Source organism: Nakaseomyces bracarensis, assembly GCF_045282275.1.
Source record: "Nakaseomyces bracarensis strain CBM3 chromosome Unknown Scaff11_0, whole genome shotgun sequence".
NCBI classification, from domain to species: Eukaryota; Fungi; Ascomycota; class Saccharomycetes; order Saccharomycetales; family Saccharomycetaceae; genus Nakaseomyces; species Nakaseomyces bracarensis.
Genome location: NW_027263957.1, coordinates 560,146 through 580,662, shown reverse-complemented (window position 1 = coordinate 580,662; position 20,517 = coordinate 560,146). Strand labels below are relative to the sequence as shown.

At 35.5% G+C, this 20,517-nt stretch overlaps 6 protein-coding genes across 6 annotated transcripts; 2 read left to right on the top strand and 4 right to left on the bottom strand.

Moving 5' to 3' along the window:
• Positions 1-658: 658 nt before the first annotated feature.
• On the top strand, positions 659-3,415 carry TAX4 (Tax4p; the record flags this gene model as incomplete). The annotated part of the gene is made up of 1 exon (XM_071053435.1): positions 659-3,415. One exon carries the CDS (start codon positions 659-661, stop codon positions 3,413-3,415), a length of 2,757 nt encoding a protein of 918 aa, XP_070910843.1.
• A 1,491-nt stretch (positions 3,416-4,906) lies between these two features.
• IML2 (Iml2p) lies at positions 4,907-7,132 on the top strand (the record flags this gene model as incomplete). The annotated part of the gene is made up of 1 exon (XM_071053434.1): positions 4,907-7,132. The coding sequence occupies one exon, from the start codon at positions 4,907-4,909 to the stop codon at positions 7,130-7,132; it is 2,226 nt and encodes a 741-aa protein (XP_070910842.1).
• Positions 7,133-7,434: 302 nt separating this feature from the next.
• On the bottom strand, positions 7,435-8,895 carry ARP4 (Arp4p; the record flags this gene model as incomplete). The annotated part of the gene is made up of 1 exon (XM_071053433.1): positions 7,435-8,895. The coding sequence occupies one exon, from the start codon at positions 8,893-8,895 to the stop codon at positions 7,435-7,437; it is 1,461 nt and encodes a 486-aa protein (XP_070910841.1).
• Positions 8,896-9,538: 643 nt separating this feature from the next.
• On the bottom strand, positions 9,539-13,183 carry SCP160 (Scp160p; the record flags this gene model as incomplete). Its single annotated transcript, XM_071053432.1, has 1 exon — positions 9,539-13,183. The coding sequence occupies one exon, from the start codon at positions 13,181-13,183 to the stop codon at positions 9,539-9,541; it is 3,645 nt and encodes a 1,214-aa protein (XP_070910840.1).
• Positions 13,184-15,095: 1,912 nt separating this feature from the next.
• Positions 15,096-15,809, bottom strand: PRY1 (sterol-binding protein; the record flags this gene model as incomplete). Its single annotated transcript, XM_071053431.1, has 1 exon — positions 15,096-15,809. The coding sequence occupies one exon, from the start codon at positions 15,807-15,809 to the stop codon at positions 15,096-15,098; it is 714 nt and encodes a 237-aa protein (XP_070910839.1).
• Positions 15,810-18,053: 2,244 nt separating this feature from the next.
• INA1 (Ina1p) lies at positions 18,054-20,135 on the bottom strand (the record flags this gene model as incomplete). Its single annotated transcript, XM_071053430.1, has 1 exon — positions 18,054-20,135. One exon carries the CDS (start codon positions 20,133-20,135, stop codon positions 18,054-18,056), a length of 2,082 nt encoding a protein of 693 aa, XP_070910838.1.
• Positions 20,136-20,517: the final 382 nt, after the last annotated feature.

The window sequence follows — 20,517 nt, the reverse complement described above, 5'->3', positions numbered from 1 at the left end:
TTTACAAGATATATTTTATGACTATTTAGTTAGGAAAAGGACTATATCAAAGTAAATAAGAATATTTCTATTTGGTACTTCTTTTTTCCTTTGAAAATAGCCCTTTTTCTCTTATAATTTTTTTTTTTGATATGATCATGTAAATAAATTAATCAAACTAGAAACCAACAGAAAAAAAGGTAGAAAACCTAAAGTTAATATACTGTTACTATCTCAAGAACATGTGTACATACTTATTTTTATTATTATACATATAAATGCAAAAACTACGTCACCTCGAGGTTGCATTCGCGGAGTTGAACTTCCTTTTCTTTCTTCGTTCCTTTTTTTTAAAGTGTACATTGATTTCTCTTTAATCTCTCTTTATAAGCCCTTTATCTTTGTGGCTACTTTTATAAGAAACGACCAAACAAAAAAAAAAATTAAATTATTAAAAAAAAATCTAAAATTTTAAAAACTTAAGCACACAACAAGTATTCTTATAAGTACTTCTTTTAATTATTTTCCTTTATTAGTTACAAAAAAAAAAAAAGAGAATAATAAAGCTAGTAGAATCATTAACAATAATAAAAAATACACTAATACCAAAAAAAACAACAAAAAAACACACCTTGATCAAGGTTTGAAACCTATTAAGTTAAAATTTGAAAAGACAAGGATGCATATGCGATTACAGAAAAGGCGAAGGAATAACCATGTTCAGGAACAAATCTCTGAGTTGCCAGCGGAGGCGAAGAATGATTCTCTTAGGGCTGCACAAGTTATATTTAAAAGACATGCGGAGAATAGCACACCTGTGCAAGGGAATTCAGCACAGAATGCCAGTCAATTTATTGCTTCCAGTGGAGATAATAATAATAATCTAACCGTTAATGAACGTTCGTCATCCTCGAATCGTAGAAATAGCAATAACGGTATCTCGGACCATGGGCCCAGGCCAGGCTCAGTCTTGAGAAATGTGAATACAAGCATGAGCAACCAAGGAGGGAGTATTTCACCGGGCTATAACAATAACAACAATAGTAATATTAGTAATAATAATAATAATAATAGTAATAGTAATAGTAATAGTAATAATTACAGTGGTATTAGTAATGTTATCAGGACCTCATCACCATTGATACCGCCGGCTAATGTACCATCTCCTGCAAACAATTCATCTTCACCGATTCCCATTCCCAATAATAAACAGCCCATCAAGCCACCTACTTCAAGATCCGCAATTTCTTCTCCAACCTCACCATCTGCACTACAAACAGCAACAGCAGCTGCCAATGTTGTAGCGGCAAAATCTCTGAGCAGGTCTCTGAGAGCACAGCCCAACCAAGAGAAGCTGCGGAAGGGTCTCGAAAGTGCACATCAGGCAGCATCTGTTGCTGCTACTAATACGAATAGTAATATTCAAAACACCCCAACTTTCGTCCCCGTAATAAACTCACCATCATCTCCAATGCCTTCATCATATACAGAAGATCATTCTCATTATTTTAATACGAAAGCAAAAACTAACGATGAAACTAATGAAGAAACTACATCTGGGGGTAGAAGCAGTTCAAATACATCGAATATAAATAGAAGAACTACACCTAAGGAGAGTATAACTCCTACTGATAGGCAGCCTTCGCCAGATAATATCGATGATATTGTCAATGCACTAAAATCAATAGATATAAAGGAACAAATGGATCGTTCAAAGTCAGCTTCACCGGCACTTGCTATTAATACAGGAAAAGTCTCGACTAAGGAAACTAAAATAAGAAAACCCAAAAGGACGACCTCTGGTAGAGTACGACCTCCATCACCAGCGTTAGTGGTTGAAGAGCCTGTACCTAGTGTGATTAGAGAACATTCTCCAGCTTACTCAAATAAAAGTCTCTCCATTCCAACAGATGCTATGACAAACGAAGAATATATTGATGATGAACTAGATAAATACGATCAAAACCAGGGAGAATTTGAATATGATAATGATTCTGAAAGTTTTGTAGATGATGCAAGCATGTCAAAAACACCTATTTCTCCACCACCTGATGCTTTATCACCTTCTCAAATAGCCGCCATGACAGCGGCATCCATGGCTTCTGGAAGTACTCTTACTCTACCAGCAGATAATGACCAAGCTAGTCTGACTGGAAGCATGAGTCAGTACAGCAATGCTACTATAACCAATAAGAATGGTTTACCTGATATCTTACCTAACAAAAGAATGGGAAATAAACTCAGATTCAGGATTTTTGGTAAGCATGGTGATAGAAGAAGGTTAAACGAAGCAGGCTCTTTCGATTCTAGATATAGCACGAACGATGATAGTAGTATCAATAAATCCTCAGAGACGAATCAAAATATTAAATTTAAAACTACTATGAGAAGTAAAAAATATCTAGGAAATGATAACATCAGTGATGATAAGAAATTTGATAATATTGATGATGATTATGATGATGATGATTATGATAGTGCTTTTGAAGATAATGATAATCTTGCAGGACACTACGATGATATTGACCTTGATAATACTAATTTAAGGGACTCCTCGACTAACAATAACAGCTCTGCTACTATGAGTAGTAGTCTGACAACTAACAATAATTCATTTAGTAATATGAATAAGAACAGCTCTGGTAACGGTACTATGAGTAACTTGGACTATTCCCTGAGGGATACAGGGGAAGAGAAAAAGAAGAGAAAGCGTAATTTAATAAAGAAAACACTGAAGACTACGGCATCAGTAGTTCCATATTACCCACACTATGCATTAACTCATTTGGCTAGCGGTGTCAGTAATGTGAATAATCTCAATAACAATAATAAGAATAATAGACGTTTTGATGAAGACAAGCCTTGGAAATCTCACAAAGATGTTGGTTTTATTACAGAACCAGAAAGGAAACGTTATGAAGCAATGTGGGTTAGTAATAGGTATCTTTATTTAAATTTACTCCCTTGGTGGCCCAAAGATGAAGTTGAGAATGAGGTTGATGAGGTAGATAGCTCCATAACAGCACCTTCTGCACCATGTGATTCAGAAGAGGATGAAGTTACTAAGCTTCTTCTATCATTGCCTAATGATGGTTTGATGCTGAACCTAGTGGCTAAAGACATATGGGAAAGATCAAATCTACCGAATGATCTACTAAGACAGATATATAATATGGTAGATACCCGTAAGGATGGGACATTAAACCGTGAATCCTTCCTAGTAGGCATGTGGTTGGTGGACCAGTGTCTCTACGGTCGGAAACTACCACAAGAAGTCGATCCCAAGGTTTGGGCTAGTGTTGACAAATGGGTTCTAAATGTAGTCAATTCTACAATGATGACGGCATTGGAGAAAAAACAAAAGAAAAAAATGATGAAAAGAGAACTTAAAAATATAAAGAAAGAACAGAAACAAGCTGTTGCCGAACATAGTTGATCTTACAATTGAATTAACGATCAATTGTTATATAATAACATATATATTGCGACCTATTCTGATTCCTTTTATTTATATTTATTTATTTTTTGTTGTTGATTTTAACCTGTTAGATCACAAAATTAATTATACTATGTTACCCAATCTTTTTAGTATTAAATAAGATTTGCTAATTCCCTCAATTTCCCTTTGTAGTTCAATTCAATTATATAACCCGGCTGTAATAACAAATTTGACCTAGCACAATACAGTAGTTTTTTTTTATTTGACCCCACCATATTCATGGGTTTTAATTTTTATACAGTGTATTTTCAAGAGGGGGGACAAAAACAATTGTTCTAAAAATAGTATACGTTTGTTTCTTAGAGGTACAGAGTCTTCTTTATATCCTTGGACCTTCTCCATTTCACTGAGCTGGGAAAAAAAAATTGAAGAAAAAAAATTAGCGCACAGCAGATCTCTCGATTTCATTCCCGAGATTTGTCGCACAAGACAAAAAAAAGAAAAAAACATTAACGGAAAAACTCGGTCCCGCCTTTCCTCTGTCAATTTCTCTATACACTTTACCCGCCCCCAAGTCTTCCTCAGCATTATTCAGAGAACAGTATATTTCCCCCGGAAAAATTAAGCAATTATGTTTTAGTGCTTGCTAAATCTCTAAGCTTGCAGGAAAAACACCGCACTTAATAGTTTTTCCGTATCTCATAATAAAGATAACCTGATTTAATTTCCAATAAAAGACCCACTTTCTTTTTTTCACTCTTTAAAGTGGGTCAACGTCTAAAGTAGCACTTGAGAAATAGAGGTGAAGTGTTTAGAAGTCTTAGAACCAAGTACCCACCTTAATTACTGCTGTACACAGATTGGATTTTCAATTTGGGATTTCTATCTACCCTCCTTGCATTATCTCTTCCACTTCCAATTGACGTACAATACGGCCAATGAAAAGAAAATATGGTTCAAGAAAATACAGTTCAATATAGAGAGATGTTAGTTTATAGGAAATAGGGAAGGAAAAAAATGACGAAAAGCAAAAAACAAACAGAGACAGAAATATCTGCCGTTCTCGTTGATATTTTCCCACACTTGACTTTTACATTATTTTTTTCTTAGCGTGATTTATTTCTCCCTTTCTTATTGATTTTAGTTATAAAATTAATACAACTTGAATGAATTGGTATTGTGCCCCACTTTTTTTTCTTTCTTGTCTATTCAATATTGGTCGATTCTTAATTCCGAATATATAACCAACTAATATCTTGAGTTGTATTGAATTTATTCTTAATATCAAAAAAATAAATAAAAAAGGGTGGCTTTTATATTTTTTCATTTAAACCTATTGGATTTCCAGAAGTATTCGCAATATAGTTTATAATCATTCCCAAAAGAAAAAAAATATAATAGTATAAGCTGGCTAAAGCATAGTATCTAAAATAAATACAAATAAAGAGACGATTGGGATTTAAAAATAAAAAAATAACCATTTAAGCTATGTTTAAGGTATTTGGTGCATTATCCGGCAAGGGTAGCAGTTCACCCAATGGCTCTTCTACCAGAGAATCTATAAATGAAAGACGAACCAAACTGATATTGAAAGAGGCCAATGACTTTGAAATTGCATTGCAAGCTATGGACTATGTACTAGATGATAGAACTGAAGAAGGGTTGGCACTCTTGAAAGAGAACGAGAAAGTTAATGGACAGGACCAAACGATTACTGTCCTTGCGAAAGGTGTCATTGAGTTTTTACAGGCCACTTTGAGTTTTGAAATGGATGAAATCAAAAATGCCTCTGTCACTCTCGGTAAGGCAGAACAACTTTCTTGGAAGTCAAGGACTGAGGCACAAAAATCTGGGTTACGTAACAGTTCCATTTATCCTCCGGGTACTGTCTACGCTGTCACTTACACTGAATCATGTTTGTTACATGCTTTATTAATGTTGTTCACTGAAAGTATGATGGATGCAGCCAAGGCATTGTTGAAATTGAGGAAAGCTTATAGTATGTTGCACGAGATTATGGAAGTAGTTAAGAAATCTGAGCTTTCCAGAAAGGTCTCCGGTTCATCTGCCATCAGTGTAGAGTCTAATGGTAGTTTCATCTCTGAAGATGGTAAATTTGTGTCTGCTGATATACCTTACAAATTATCTGACAAAGAATCTAATGACCCCGAATTATGGGCGTTTGCTGAGAAAATTTATAAAATGAGGAAAATGAGGTTGTCAGGCTCCCATATTGGAAATACACCAGCAATTTCTAGATTAAGGTCTGGCCTTGGTTTGTCAGCATCTAATAAACCTACGCCTGAAAATAGTAGCACGGATTTGAGTGCTCTTTCTGATGAAGTAGCAGAAAGACAAGCTACTATCGATGAATTCATTCATTCTGGTGTAAACCTATGCTATGGTATTCTACAAGTGGTTCTGTCCTTAATCCCACCGGCTATAGGTGCAGTATTGTCTATTGTTGGGTTCCGTGGCTCTCGTGAAGAAGGTCTGCGTTTAATCTGGAAAGCAACAAAGGACAGAAACGTTCACGGTTGTATAGGTCTACTTGCTCTGATGTTCTATTATGATGGACCTTTCCAGTTTACTGATGTAGATTTTGATATTCCAGCTGCCACAACGAATACTACTAAAAGTTCTGATAGTGATAGTGAAGGTGAGAGTACAATTTCTATCGATGAGATGGATGGGCACATGTTACTACATCCAGGTCATATTTTAGAAGAATCATTATTGCATGCCCGTGCATTATTCCCTAACAGTGCCTTATGGCTTTTGAATGAGGCAAGAATGCTATCTAGTAGAGGAAGACTCCAAGAAGCGGTTGAACTATTAGACTCTATTGATATTGAAACGATCCATATGAGACAAGTTAAAGGTTTACTTGTATTCGACAGAGCTATCACTTTATCACATATGCAACAATATGAAAGAGCTGCAGAGGACCTACTGTCGTTGTTGAAGATTAGTGATTGGTCGCACGCTTTCTATACATATTTTGCTGGTTGTTGCTACCTCGAAAATTACAGAATGGCTAAAGCTGGTATTATTCCTGACGACAAGATCGAATTTTATAGAAATAAGGCGGAGGAATTGATTTTTGGTGCCCCAAAACTACTTGGTAAAAAGACTTTTAAATCAAAAAATTTACCACTGGATAGATTAATGATAAGAAAAGTTGAGCAATTCAAGTCCACTCAAAAGAAGTTGGGTTTAAAAGATCCTTTAGAAGCTATTGCAACTTCTCCAGTTCGCGAGATTGCATACTTTTACAATGGTTACAATAGAATGTGTAAAAAAGATCTCGAAATTGCTCAGAAGATGTTAACTGAATACCACAACCCAGCTATTGATCAAAATGATCCAGATCAAGAACTAGTCAAAAATATTCTAGTGTCCTTGACACTAAGAAGACTGGGTAACGTCAATGAAGGTGCAAAATTGCTGGATCAAAAGGTCTTACCAAGTATTTACTATATGCAAAACGGAAAGGTGAAATATATCAAAAAGACTGAAGATCCTTGGGCATACCCAACAGCATTGTATGAGCGTGCATTATTCACATGGAAACTCGATGGTATGGACAATTTAGCTGAGTGTAAAAATTGGTTGGTTATTGCTCAAAACTATGCCAGTGATTATGAATTGAGCACCAGAGTTGGAATGAAAATCAAGGCGGCACTAGATCGTGTTGAAGAGGCTTTGAACTAAAACGATAGACTACTAATGGGCAATAGTTAGAAGCCTAAGAGCTAATTATGCTCTATTAATGACTTTCATGAATTTTTTTCTTTTTTTTTGTGTATTCCAAATTTGTTATCATGTAATAGTTCAATTCATGCTGAATAATATATATATATTTATATAGTACATTGTATATTACTCTATGTCAAATAAACTTTTTGATCTCTTTAAGTCGTAACAGTTTTTATACTACAATATGTATTTTAGAAATTGGTTTAATAATTGAGTCGTGTTGGCATGACAAAGCCTTCACTACTAATTTCAGCAATTCAACGGAATCTATCGTGTAGAAGTCTTTCTGATCCTACTTCTTCATATTCTTTTCTACCAACCCAAAGCTGATGGAAGGTCCCCAAACTGGACAGTATACTACCACCTAGCCATGCCTGATATTGCCTTTCTCTTTGATGCCCACTGTTTAGAACTCTAAATTTTAATGCGGGGAATTTTTTATTGAGTTCACTTAATAGCCTATCACATAATCCAGGTATAACAGAAGTACCTCCAGTGACCACTATATTATGTGCTAAGGAAGCCCGTATGTCAACATCACATGAAGAAATTGATGAACATATCAGATCCACTATACCAGGTATTTCTTTTTTCATTATTTCAGAATCTTCTAGTGTACGTTTCCCATTTTCATTAGTGTTGTCTGATGGTTCAGGTACTGGAGTTGTCGTATTACTGTCAATGGGTGTGGATTCTTTAGTGCCTATTTTTTCTTTGCTGTTACCATTAACTTTGTTACGCTTTGTTGGTACGTAGTCATTTCTCCAGGTCTCAACTACACCGTCAACATGCACTGGCCATCCTTCTGGTATATCTTCTTTTACAGGATTAATTAGTTGTTCAGTAATGGAGTATCTATCATTATTTTCAAAGTTTATCACTTCATTCCATGGTGTTTCAATCGATCTTCCAACTAGAGTACTAGAGGAGTCCTTTTCATCGTTTTCACTATTAGGTTGCATTTGAAAAATAGTTTCCTTACATTCCTGTAGAAAACCACGTTCGTTCGCATAATCAATAAGTGATGTTGCTATTGAGTAATCAAAGTCCTTTTCCTTCAGCTCGGGCTTTCTTTGTTTGATCTTGAATAAAGGTATTATATCTCTTGGTTTCAAAAAATTTTCTAGTAAATGATTTAGGTATTTTCCTGCAATATGATTACATCTAGTAGATTTGGATAAGGACATCCCATCAACAACTGGTGTGACACTAGTAACGTCATGACCTATATCAACTACTATACAATTTGGCCTGCCTGCAGCAAACGACACACAGGTAGAGGTAGGTGCTAAATAACAAGCTTCAAAGTCCATTTTTTCTAACAAAATTTCCAATGACTTAGCTCTATTTTCCTTTGAGTTCCATAACGGTTCCGTTAATAACGCTGGTATTCCCTTGTTGGATTTAAGGTAAAGTTCATTTTTTAAGGACCATTCCCATTGTTCAGTTGCAGTATCCCAATCAATGACACATCCATTCTCAACTGTTCTCTTTATTTCGTAATTTGGTCTCGGTATACCTATTGCTTGTTCTTGGAAAACTTTCTTACTTTCCGTATTATCCTTTTCTTTCTCTTCCTGGAGTCCATAACAAGATGGAAGTATGGATTGTGGACAATCAGTGCCAGAATAACCTATATTTGTTGTATAAGAACCTGGATCAATTACAATTGCAGTTATTTCATCACCACCATAAACTTGTAAGTTTGAACTGGCCATTTTTTTTTTTATTTGTTTCTTTTCTAGGTAATTCAATTAGAAATGAACTAGTACCGATGATTAGTGTTCAAATTTAATTCCAAAAGAGCAAGTGTGGACTTATTTAGGATGCTATTTATCCCTTGAGGAAGCCAGTTTAGTTGTTGTTGATATTAACTTTTTTTTTTCTTGTTTGTCAAATGCTTGTAAAGCTAATTTCGTGCGACCTTCAGAAAATATATAAAAATATAAAAATTTCGAGTTAAAAAGATAAATTATTGAAAATATTAGTGGTAATGTTAAGATGCTATTGTTAATGTCAAAATTACTATATTAGCCTTTAGTAATTTGATCACTAAGATTAGTACATTTCATAGTTTGCTGAACTTACTTCAATACTAAACAATATCATATAACGTACATGAGGGTAAAATATATAATGAGGATAAAACAAATTATATATATCTAAAGCTACAAGGTACTTTTTCTGGAGGAAAAAATGCCTATTAAAATCTATGATACAAAAACCGACAAAAAATAAATACAACAGTAATCAAAATCAACCGCTAAAAAATATAATATAGTGGTGCTGTATTATAAGTATGAAGGTTATGCCAACAAAAAAAATAACAACAACATATAACCTATGTCTAATTTTTTATCATTAACGTTTCAAGGACTTCAAAACCAATTCACCAGCCTTTTCAACGTTTTCCTTAGTACCTCTGATGTAGATAACGTCGTTAACCTTGTCTGATTTCTTTGGCACGTGGATAATACAGTTGGTGTCTTCTCTTGTCTTTTTGATGTTCGAACCACCTAGACCAACAACCTTATAAAGCTTGCTAGCATCGGAAGTCCATACATAACCAGCATATGTAGCTGATGGTGCCTCAGAGATTCTAGTTTCGATTAGTTGTTTAACTTCAGACAGAGTTTGCTTTTTCTTCTCTTCGTCAATCTCAACCTTCTTGTTGTTTTGAGAGTCTTCTTCCAACAAGCTATCGAAATCAATTGGTTCATAGGTCAATCTCCAGGTAATTTCACCTTCTTGACCATCTGCAACAGCTGGACCGACTTCCTCAACAGTAAACTTAAACTTTTCGCCATCGGCACCTTGTACTCTTTCGACCGGAACATCGACAGGGGCACGGTTTAGACTGTTAGCCTTTCTAGTAGAGTTACCGTATCTAACGTTGACAAACTTTTCTACTCTTAGCTTTTGAGGAAGAGTACCACGGTCGGAAACATAGTTTTGAACATTAGCTGGAACCATAATCTCAACATCATAATTATCCTTGATAATCTCAGTGAAAATCTTCTTCTCAGCTTTTTCAACATTTTCAGGCAAACCAGTCAAAGAAACACGAGTTTCTTCTTCATTTCTCTTAGGAACATAAAGAATGATGCTAAATTCACTCTCAAGTTGCTTACGAACAATACCACCTGGTCCGATTAAAGCACCTAGTCTTTCAGCTGGAACTTCAATCTTCTTAGTAATACTGTTCTCGCCATCTTCTACAATCTTGTTAATTGCCTTGACAACAGCAGAAACAAATTTCTTTGGACCTTGGACGGTGATAGTAGAAGATTCGGCGTCTGCATTTGGAATGTCGACAGTTCTACCTCTGATTTCATCACCACCAGCATTGCTGATGATTTCTCTTAGAGTATGACCACCTGGACCAACGATCATTCTATGATATTTACGGTCAATGTCTAAAGTTTCAGTGACGTTATCTGAAGCTTCGGAAACTATAGTTTGAACCTTGGCAGCAGCTTCTTTGATAGCGGTTCTAGAACCAGTAATCTCCAACTCGACATTACCGCTTTCAACGACCTTTGGATCTTCACTCTTTTGCAAGAAATCTAGCTGAACACCGAAATCGGCTGAAAGACCGTTGATGGTGTCACCATTCTTACCAATAATTCTGGACATATGTTCAACTGGCACATTGACAATGGTTTTGTGACCGTTCTCCATTTCAAAATCTAGTAGAGCACTTAGTTCTTCATAAGCCTTTGTAACACCACGAGAAGGACCTCTAATGACAATAACGTTGTTTTCTCTCAAGAAATTGATATGAACATTGTATTTGTCTTGTAAACGGTTACGGTAAATACCTTGTGGACCAGCCAAGTTACGGTGGTACTTAGATTGAGCAACAAGTTCCTTGCTAACAATATCAGCCAATTTCTTAGCTTCAGCAGCAATGTGCTTCTTAGCATGCTTGATGTTAAATTCCAAACCCTTCAAAGTAATCTCGACAGTCTTCTCATTTTCAGTAGAGGCTTGCTGTGGAACATCAATTTGACAGTCAAATTTCTTTCTCAATGCTTGTAAGTTGTTACCCTTGTTACCGATTAATCTTGATACAACATTACTTGGTACTTCAACAACTTCCTTTTCTTCGGTAGATGGGTTTTCGACAATAGATTTAATATCCTTGTTAGCAATCTTGACGGCCTTTTGATCACCTCTCAAAGTCATTTGATTTTTGTTTGGTGTGTGCAATTTGATTTGAATATGGCCATCTTCGGTGGAAATATCGTGTAGAATGACACCCAACGTGACGGAGTTTTTACCGAAGAATTCTTCCTGCTTGTCAGCTTCCAAGTCATAGGTAGTAACTTCAAAGTTTTCTTGCTTCTTACGTAGAGGCTCAAGAGTAGAGTTCACCTTTTCTAAGGTTTCCTTGATCTCTTCAGCAGATGGCTTGAAATCTTCATCAGTGGAAGTGGCGAAGAGAACTATAGAATCGTTTCCTGGGAAGAAGTCACCCAATTGAATAAATCTAGCTTCTTCTTCAGAACCCAATAAAATGTGTTTAATGTTCTTACCGAATAGTTCGTAATCCAAATCTTTGATAACCAGAGTTTCAGATGGTGGAACGTTGTTTACGGCAGCAATCAATTCTCTACGTGCAGCCTTCATATCAGTAGCCTTGTCAGTCTTAGCACTTAGGTAAATTGTAATTTCAGAGCTATTTTCCAAGGTGTTGACTGGAGGCAGAACATACTTGATGTCAGGGAACTCTTTGGTTATAGAGTCAAGAACATTGTACTTGTGGAAATACAAGGCCAAATACTTGGCATGTTCGACGTTCTTACTGTGAGCCTTAGCAATATCTAGAGAATCGACAATATATTCTTTTGAGGAGGCTCTAGCGTAGGCGATAGCTTCGGTAACTTGGTTCTTTAGACCAGCAAAAACAACATTGTCGTTGTTAGATTCTTCTGGGAAAGTAACAATAACACTGAACTTTTCCTTCAGTTCCTTGGCATCGATCAAGAATTGGAACTTGCTTGGGATTTTGACAGTTTCTTCAGACAATTCGTTAGATAACTTCTTTAGATAGTCATTAATACGAGCCTTAGTCTTCTTAACTTCCTCCAAAGAGCCTGTAATAACGAAGTATCCGGATTCTTTATAGTACTGACACTTGACAGATTCGGATGATAGTTCATTAACATTGATGAACTCAGCCAAAGTTTGGTTGTCAACAGTCAATCTAGAAGTAATGTTCTTCAAGTCTTCGTTAACAATAGACAGAATTCTCTTTTTTGCCAAACTGACGGATTCGAAATCACCGAAGATGGAGATTTCAGTAGCGTCATCTTCCAAATCTTCGTCATAAGAGTTTGGCTTTGGTTCCTTCTCGATGTGAATCTTGACATCGTATCTATCAGAAATTTCACGAATGGTTTTACCACCAGAACCGATAATGGCAGCCTTAGATCTCGTAGGAACCTCGATGTTCTCAGTAATTGGCTTAGTCAACATCTTGATTAGTTCTCTCTTAGCCTCTTTAACTTTACTAGCAGCACCGGAGATCAAGAAGGTACGGGTATTTCTGGATAGGGTAGATTCTACAGAGACACCGTTAGATTGCTTGACAGTTTGTAGGATACGAGACAATTCTAATTTAGAGACAGATAACTGAGAGTCCAAATCCAGGGTGAAAGTCTCTTGAATGTTACTAGAACGCATACGACCAGCACTAGTAGCACTTGGGGAAGGAGAGACAGATGGACTAATAGATTTAGAGACAGGGGCAGGTTTCATGTTTGGACCCCACTCAACCTTTGGAGGAGGAGTGAAGGTAGATTGGTCTACCAAAGAAGGCAAATCCTTCAAAGATGGAAGTGGCTTTGGTGTTTCAGAAACAACCTTGGTTTCTTCATTAGAAGAAGCATCGGTAGCAACAGAATCACCATTCAGAGAGTCCAATTGAGTAATATCAGTGTTAGAGGTGCTAGACTCAGCAGTAGCTGGTACTTCATCAGTATTTTCAAAACTTAGAGACATTTTTTTTTTTTTGTTATTCAATAAATTTTACGGAGAGGGGCAGGGGGGATAGTTTTGTTGTAGTTGTTGTTGTTGTTGTTTTTATTTTAACAAAAAAATAAAAGAATACTGTTCAATGTTCGAAAAACACTAATAAAAGGTTTCTAAAACTATTGTTATTTTTATTTTTTTTTTTGCTTGTTATTTCCTTTATTAAAAACACTTAATAAAAGATAGTAAAAACGGGAGATAATTATAAAACCAGGGAAACCAAAGGGACGATAGAATTTTTTTTTTTTCCAGGAAGAATACTTATTTATTCTTTCCTTAATTTTTTGAATCTTTTTTTTTAATTAGTTATTTAATAATAATAAAAAAAAGTCAATTCAATTTTTTTTTTGTTGTTATAGTTGTTGTTGTTTTAGTTGTTGATCAGTTTTTCAAGATCAAGAAGAGTATTATTTACTTCTTTTTTTTTTTTTTTTGGACCTAATATTATATATATATACTTTTTACGATTTTGTGATATTTGTTCCGCTGGTTTCGAAGTACACTGGGTCTTTTTTTTTTCCAACAAAGCATTAACAAAAGCTATTTTCTCGTTATTTTAGGCAGGATTTTCTTTCCAGACCTTTCCCACTCCTCCCACGACGATATTCTGCATTCCTTTTTTTTTTCCAATATCTTTTCTTCCTGTCATCTTCCAAAGTCTTCTCTGTTGTCTCACCCTTTTGCCACATTGGCTTCTTTGGGTTCTTACTTATAACAGGGACATGGAGAGAGAGGCAGAGAGACATGGAGTGAGAGAGGGAGCCTCATAATGGGATGCTAAGATTAGTTATTTTACACACATACACACAGAGAGAGGGTGAGAGATTAGAGAAATGAACAATAGTCGGAATGGACAAGAACGAGAACTCCCAGGGCAAATCAATTTTTCATGAAAAGGGCGATACAGAATTCTCTTTTTCCCTCTTAAGTGTTCTGTGGAGCGAAAGAGAGAAAGAGAGAGGACAACACAAGGCCTTCTTATAGAAAAATGGTTTAGAAACGAGACAGAGGGAGAGAGAGAGAGAAACGGTGGAGGGAAAGCAAAATAAATCGCTTTCCTCCCGCACCGGGACTAATTCTTTTTTTTTTTCTTCTTATTGCACTATTTTTAGGAATCTGATTGTTTTTCTCTGTAAAAGGCAGAAGAGAGAGGAAGGACAATACAATAACTGCTTTTTTTTTTTTTTAATGAATTTAAGAACAACGAAGTCCAATTTGAATACACCCATCCGCTGTCAGAAAATCGTTAGAAAGTGACCTATAAATAATAAATTTAATATCTATGGTGAATAAAAAAAAAAGGTATCTTCTTCCATCCGTTCGATTCCTGTGTACTTGGCCTTCAAAAGATTTGTTATAGATATTGACATGTAAATCATAAAAAATATGTTGTTGCCACGTCATTTTTTATTCTTGTACCTATGGATAAAAAAAAAATCATGAATTTTGGAAATAGATCTTTGCCTTTGATATGGTATTTCTTCTTGCGGCCACGAAAAACTTTTTTTATTTAGAATGTCAGTACACTATTATATGATTATAAATGACTAAGACTAAAAATATTGTCTAAAATGGGGCGGGGCGGGTAGTATGGATATAGTCAACTGTCAATTTGTAGATATACATTGTTGTTGAGCAAAATAAATATATCTCAAATAAACTTGAATAGAGAGGGAGGAAGGAAGTGGAGAGAAAGAAAAAATGTGTCCATTGTTTTCATTTAAACTAAAAAAATTTATATATTATTATGATTAATAACAACACATTCCTGACTTTCGACTTTACAATTTACAGCATTATATTCACTTTAGAATATAGCCTTGTGATATAACCTAGTAAAAAAAAAATTTTCATGAAAGAGTGTAATTTTTTTTCTTAATACTTATTTCAATGGTTTGACATTATCCTTAAATTCACCATCCCAGTTACCAGCTGGATCGTATTCGCAGACGATGTAGTTGTGTAGGTCTCCACCGCAAGTCTTGTAAGCACAACCCACTTTCTTCGAGTCCTTCCATACCATTTGTGTAAAGTGGCCGGTTTTACTCTGGTAAACTGCATTGTTGAAGTTATAGTACTTTATCTCATTGTACCAAGCATCAACAGCATCAACATCATCGTAACCAACAGCTAAGTTCTCTCCGATGTCAATAAACTCGTCATGATGGGCTAAATTACCGGAACAATCATACTTGTCAACATATTTTTGAGCAAGGTTCTTTAGATCATCAGACCATTCTAGAGCATCAGTGTCTTTGTGTAGAGCCCTCTTAGTGTTTTGGGAATCCAACATTTTTTGTTCCCAATCAGAGAGTTTAGGAGCCTGTACATCTGTATTGCTTTGCTTGTTGTCACTTTTGTCATTTTTGTTTGCTAAGGCAACTAGAGCGGCTAACAATTCTTGCTTCGATCTTGAATCAACAGAGGCAGAGGCAGTCTTCTGAGGGTTCAACGTTGTGTATGAGGTTTTGGTAGCACCATTTTCAACATGGACAACAGCTTGAACAGTAACAACGTCTTTTGGACTTTTGATAATTGCTGGTGAGGCAATGGTAGTGACAGCTAAGGAAGCATACAAAGCAGTGGAAATCTTCATTTTAGTGGGGTATTTTATTAAAGAGTAATTTTTCTGAAAAGAGTGTAAAGAGTGTCTGTATAATGTAGTCTTTATACCTAGTCACTTTGTATAAGCTGTCTAAGTGAATACAATTTGTTAATGATTTTCTACAAATAGAAGAAAACTAATGTATAAATTGGAAAGGATATATTTAATATCTTTAAAAAACAGAAAATAATCATCCTTTTATATATGTCAAACTTCTCTTTTAATGGTATTGCATGTGAATAAACTTCTATTGTCGAGGTCAAGTTTGAGACACCATCTAGTTTGCAGATCCTCATTTCTTTTTGAGTTATATACCGATAGGCACACCCATAGTTCCGTACTCTCGACAAAAGTTAATACATTGAGAAGTTAGAAACTTTCATTGTTGGAAACAATTTATCCAACAAAAGACAAAAAAAGCCTATAATGATGGGCCAACTCAGGTAAGAAATGGAAAAAAGAAATAAAAAGAAATCTAGATTGTATATGACAACAAGATGATGACATAGTTGTTGGATGAAAAGAAAAATATCAATCCATATTACCTGGAAAAGTGGAGAAGATATTAACGGATTTCAAATCAGGCACACATTTACCGTAATATTAAATCACTGTTGCTCACCATATTACTAGAACACTTAAGAAAGTATAGTAAGTTTCTATATATTTATTGCTTTTTGCTAGGAAGAGGGGTTATGTACTCGAAATCGTAGAGATATCGAGAAGATTTACCATTGTATAGGAGGAGGGTCTTTGGGCGGCTCGTAATAAATTTGATTAGGAAACATTGGAAAACAAGCAAAAAATAAAAGTATTCTATACTGCTTATTAATTCTCGACCCCGTACCAAAATTGAGAAGATTATCTGCCAGCCGCGGTAAAAATGCTGTATCTATTAAACTAATGTAACTGTACGTAGTTGATAGTGCGGTGTTTAGATACATAAGGAGGTTCTAGAAACTACAAGGGTGTTCCAGTAGTTTATATTGCTAAATGATGGCTACGTATGGCAATATGGAGAAGGGGCATTTATATTTCCTATCAAAAAAAATTATACATTATACGGTATTTTGATCGAGAATATTCTGTTTTCCGTTTTCGGGTTGGAGGATTTACCATTAAATGCCATCTAAGAAAGATTTTCTCTGCTTCAATCTAGAAAGTGGCATTTTCCACTATTAATAGGGACCGCAGAAATTGCCCTTACTTCTCCTTTTTTCTTTTTCGATTTTGATGTATATGTCTACGAGGCGTTCTGTGAGCGGCTATAGGCACCTGAATTTTTTTTGAGAAAAAAGGCAAAACTCCGTTGCTTCTCATACGGCAGTACTATAGGGATAGCTGTCACGGCAATTCTATGAATCAAACCTAGCAACGACATCATGAGTAATTATTAGTAACAAACATATAGAGACAATAGGTGTGACCTTGGACCAAAAAAAAGCAATACAATAAAAAGATGGAAAAATACCCACTACTAATTTTCAGGTAATGAGATGGGTTAACGAAGGATTTGCCTTGTGATACTCGGCTGTTAATTAGTATTTGGTTAAAGAATAATCGGAAATGAATATAAAAGACATTAATGTAAGGTCCTGGGGGGAAAGTATGTGCATTAGGTATCTCGTATATTGTATCTAGTCAGCTTTCCTACCGGAACCTATGACATCACTATACGTCCTGCTAAATGCTTTTTAAATCAATATTTTTTATATAGATGTGAGTCCGAGGGTATCGGTCTTTAGTTGCGGGGCCTAGTATTACTAGTAGGTGCATAAAGAATTTTTCTTTTTCACAGGCATATATAAAGAGTAAAAAACTGTTATGCCAAATTGATTGTTTATTCCCCTTACAAGCCATCTATTGTAGGAATAGTGTAGGTATTCTAATGTAGGCAATTATATTTTAACCTATCTCTTTGTAAAATTTTTAAAATTAAGATGACCATCGAAAATTCTGCGAAGATACTTATTAATGCAAAAATTTGTTGATATTAAATTAATTAAAAAATGTATAGACTAAATACACTGATAAGAAAGTAAATTATGTTGTTATATGTAATATTAGTAATATTTCCATGCAAAGAAAAGCAAATAATTCCGAAGTAAAATAATGGTTGAAATTGTAATGTACATTATTATGTGATTAAGGTAGCCCGTTTCCAGACGGAAATAACATATCTTTTGATTAATGTTACAGGGGGGGGGGGGGTATTTGAAAGGCTCTAGTTGGAGATTAAACAGATTCCTTTTCGTCAGATTTGTTGTTGGCATGTTCTGTGATTCTAGATGTGACACTTGCCTCTTCAGAAGATGAACCATTGTATGTAGGAACAGCGCCGTTCTTGGTTTGTCTCCAGTAATTGAACCAGAATAAAACAATAGTAGCAAAAGGTAGGAAAGCAACTGTGAAACCGCACCACAATAGGCCAAGCATTGAAGAATTGTGGTCAAAGACAACACCGTAAGCATCATCGTGAGTACCACCCTTGATAATTTGAATCATAGCACTGATAATAGTACCACCTAGACCTGAGAACAAAGCACTGTTCATAGATAGGAAACATAGCAGTGCCCACTTCTTGTGGGACATAACCTTGTTCACTACTACCAAGTAGATAGTGTAGCACAATAGGAAAAAGGAAATGATGATACAAAGCAAGTTCATAGACAAACTAGCTCTAATGGCTGGAACATATTCATGTTGTCTGTTTTGCATCTTACCATCAAGATGCAAATCCTGCTTTGAAATATTTAGAGCATTCAAATAAGGTTTGAAATCAGAATCTTCAATACTGTCGTAAATGATACCTCTGAAATCTAAGTTTTGAACAGCATGAGATTTAGAGCAGGAAATGATGGTATCATTGATATTAGCTTTGCATAAGGTGAAGATGGACAAATGGAACTTCAATGGAATGTGTAGGTATTGAAGTAGAGAAGGAGTCATTTCACGTAGTTGTTCAGCTGTAACTGGGGTGATACTATTAGCCTTAGATAAAATAGAAACTATTGGTGTGAAGGTTGCAGTGTTGTTCTTGGCCCAGTTTGTTAGTTCTAACAGAGAGGTGAAAGTTACTGTAGCGTTATCGGAACCAGCTAATAATTCAAACAAGTAAGGAATGTACTGCAATAGGGAAGGTGCAGACATCAAGCCAGTTTGTAGACTCATTAGAGTTCTCAAACTTTCAGAAGCATTACCAGAACCACTGAAAATATCGTCTAATGCGACCAATTGAGCAGTTGTAACGTTACTTGGGACTGAAGTTTGAGAAGCCAAGTCTTCGACATTGTTGATTAATAGAGTTTTATTGTTAGCGTAGTTATTCATAGTTTTTATGGATTCAATAGAGATCTTGGCAGCGTCAACAGAAGCAGTGATGTTGTTTTTTAGTAGCAATGTCTGTAGTGCATTCAAGGTAGAGTTTAGTCCATCATCACTGGTATCGTTCAGTAAACCAGTCAAAGCTGAAACGGCTGGGGCTAGGGTACTTGGTAGCTGGCCGCTCAAGGCAGTGATAGTAGAAATCAAGCTGCTCTTAGAAGAAGCAAGAGAAGATACAGTAGCAAACAAGGTTTGTAGTTCGGCTGTTGGAATGGAAGCAAGAGCAGAAGAGTAATTCATTAAGCTTGCCATAGCGTCGATGGTACCGGTTAAGTTAGATGATTCGCTGAATAGAGTGAAAGATGGGATCAACTTTTGCTTATCCTCGTCAGAAATTTGATTCAAGTTAATCAAAGCTTCTGTAGATGCAGTAACATTGCTAGAGTCTAAGAGCAAAGCAAAGACCTTGTTCTCCAAGATAGTCATATTCTTGAAATTTGGAGAGGTAATTGAATCGACAGATGACTGAACAACTGATTCTAAACCTTCCAAAATGGCGGAGACATTAGTAGCATCAGAAATGATAGAGTTAATACCGCTCAATGCATTGTCGGTTGTCGCATCAGTACCCTTTAGAGCCAATGGAGCTAGGTATGTTAGGGATTCAACGGTACCGGTAACGTTGGTTTTACTATTAGACAATAGAGATAATAGAGGTGTTAGGGCTGGAGTTTCAGCGATCATCTTTAGGGCATCGAAAACCTGTTCCAGAGATGCGTTTGCGGTCAAAGCTGAACCCAAGATGGTTAGAATTGGGCCAATTTGAGGAACAACTTTGGTAACATTGATGTGAGAGATGTCGGCTTCACCGATCTTAATATTAGTGATTGGTTTATAATTAGACGAAGAACCGGCAGTTGCGATGATGAACAACAAAAATGTTGTCAAAGCAAAAACTGCTGTTACTGTAAACAGTAGTTTTTCAAACTTCATTGTTATATTGTTGTCGTTTTATTCTTAAATCCGATCTATAAAAAAAAAAATTGTGAGAGTCTTCCTTTAATTCCCCTTTTTTTCTTATTATATATTACAGTAATCCTTTAAGATAATACTCAATTGTAGATGGATGAAGTGTAGCTTAGGTTCTTTATTAAGTTATGATGAGAAAAAAAAATTGGTAAATGACAATTTTTAAATGATATTAAACTTTAGTAATTTTTAAAAGTCCAGTTTATTACTATATATATAACAAATATTCCCTGTTAAGTTATGATTCTGTGTTATCCAATTACATAAAAAAAAATTTTTTTCTTATTTTTTCAACTTTTCGATAATTTCTTGCTTACAATACATTCTTTCTTTTCGATCCAAGTAT